Source organism: Octodon degus, unplaced genomic scaffold, assembly GCF_000260255.1.
Source record: "Octodon degus isolate 3935 unplaced genomic scaffold, OctDeg1.0 scaffold00056, whole genome shotgun sequence".
Classification (NCBI taxonomy): domain Eukaryota; kingdom Metazoa; phylum Chordata; class Mammalia; order Rodentia; family Octodontidae; genus Octodon; species Octodon degus.
Window position 1 is genome coordinate 12,161,601 of NW_004524632.1, and position 1,350 is coordinate 12,162,950.

The window sequence follows — 1,350 nt, forward strand, 5'->3', positions numbered from 1 at the left end:
ATAAAAAATATAATAACAAGTGAAAAAAAAAAAAAGTGAGAGCGTGAGAACCAACCTATCTACCCAGTGAAGGTAACTGTGGTCAGGCTGATAAGGTAAAATAGAAAAGGTAAAAGGAAATCAATGTTCAGTAAAAGGTTAAAGCCATCCGTAATCCTCTAATCCCAGGACCCTGGAAGGCTGAGGCAGAAGAATTCTAAATTCAAGCACAGTTTGGGCTACTTATTAAATTAGTAAATCCTATCTCTAAAAAAAAAAAAACCAGTAAACATCGGCTGGAAAATAAAATAAAATAAAATTTTTAAATGCTGCAGATGTAGCTCAGTGTGCAGGGCTTGGGTTCAACTCAAAGTAGGAAGGGGAAAAAAAGAAAGTTAAAGCACGTTGCTGGCAGAAACCCTCAGAGGCATCAGTGTCGAAAGGAGGCCGTGAAACTCTGGGGTCAGTCATGCACAGGCTCCCAGAAGAAGCTGGAAGGTGACCACAAATGCCAACACTACCTTCTTTCTTCACTTTGGGAACAGCATTCTGAGATTCCGACCACCGCCCGACAATCTCCTTGCAGATGGTAAGGAGGGAGTCTTCTTCCTAGTGGGAAGAGTAGACCAATTAATATCCTGTGAGTTTAAGAAAGCAACAGCCACCTCAAGAAGGGCTGCAGGAAGCACAGCGCTCCCAGAGGAAGAAAAACCGGAAGGGTCCAAGCCAAGAGGTAGAGCAGGACTCCAAACATGTGACAGGGCCAGGGATACAGCGCCGCTGCACAGTGCCTGTTTAGCATGTGTGATGCCCGAAGTTCAATTTCTAGTACCAAAAACAACCCTTTGTGACAGATTCAGCCCAGTGCCGCCACACACCTGCAATCCCAGATACTTGGGAGCTCAAGGCTGTCCTGAAAGATACAGTAAGACCCTATCTGAAGAAAATAAATTTCTAAATACATATATATTGCTTTTTTAAAACAATATTTTATTTATTTGACATAGGGTCTCGCTGTACAGCTCAGACTCATAGTGATCCTCCTGTTTCAGCCTCCCTAGTGCTGGGATTACAGGTGTGCGCCACCACGCCTGGTTTCAATGGTCAGCACAGTGCGCCTTGAGTTCCAGGTCTGGCAAGCCATGTAGTACTGGGGTTCAAACCCAGGTCCTTGCGCTTGCCAGACAGGTGCCCTGACCGCCGAGCTATCTCCCCAGCCCCTATATACTGCATTTTTAATTAACAATTAATTGTGGTACAATATAATGTTTTGATTTTCCACTATGGAATGATAAAATCAAGGTAATTAACATCTTCATCTCATACTCATGAGTTTTCTGTGTGAAAACATCTAAAATCTATTTCTGAAAT

The 1,350-nt window shown here is 43.1% G+C and overlaps 1 protein-coding gene across 1 annotated transcript in view; it reads right to left on the reverse strand.

Annotated features, from left to right (window-relative positions):
* The window catches only part of Ccdc43 (coiled-coil domain containing 43), a 12,470-nt gene that overhangs the window by 6,834 nt on the left and 4,286 nt on the right, over positions 1-1,350 (reverse strand). Inside the window, exon 4 of the mRNA XM_004633939.2 lies at positions 501-588. Coding sequence (XP_004633996.1) covers positions 501-588 — 88 coding nt within the window. The remainder of the gene's footprint in view (positions 1-500; positions 589-1,350) is intronic.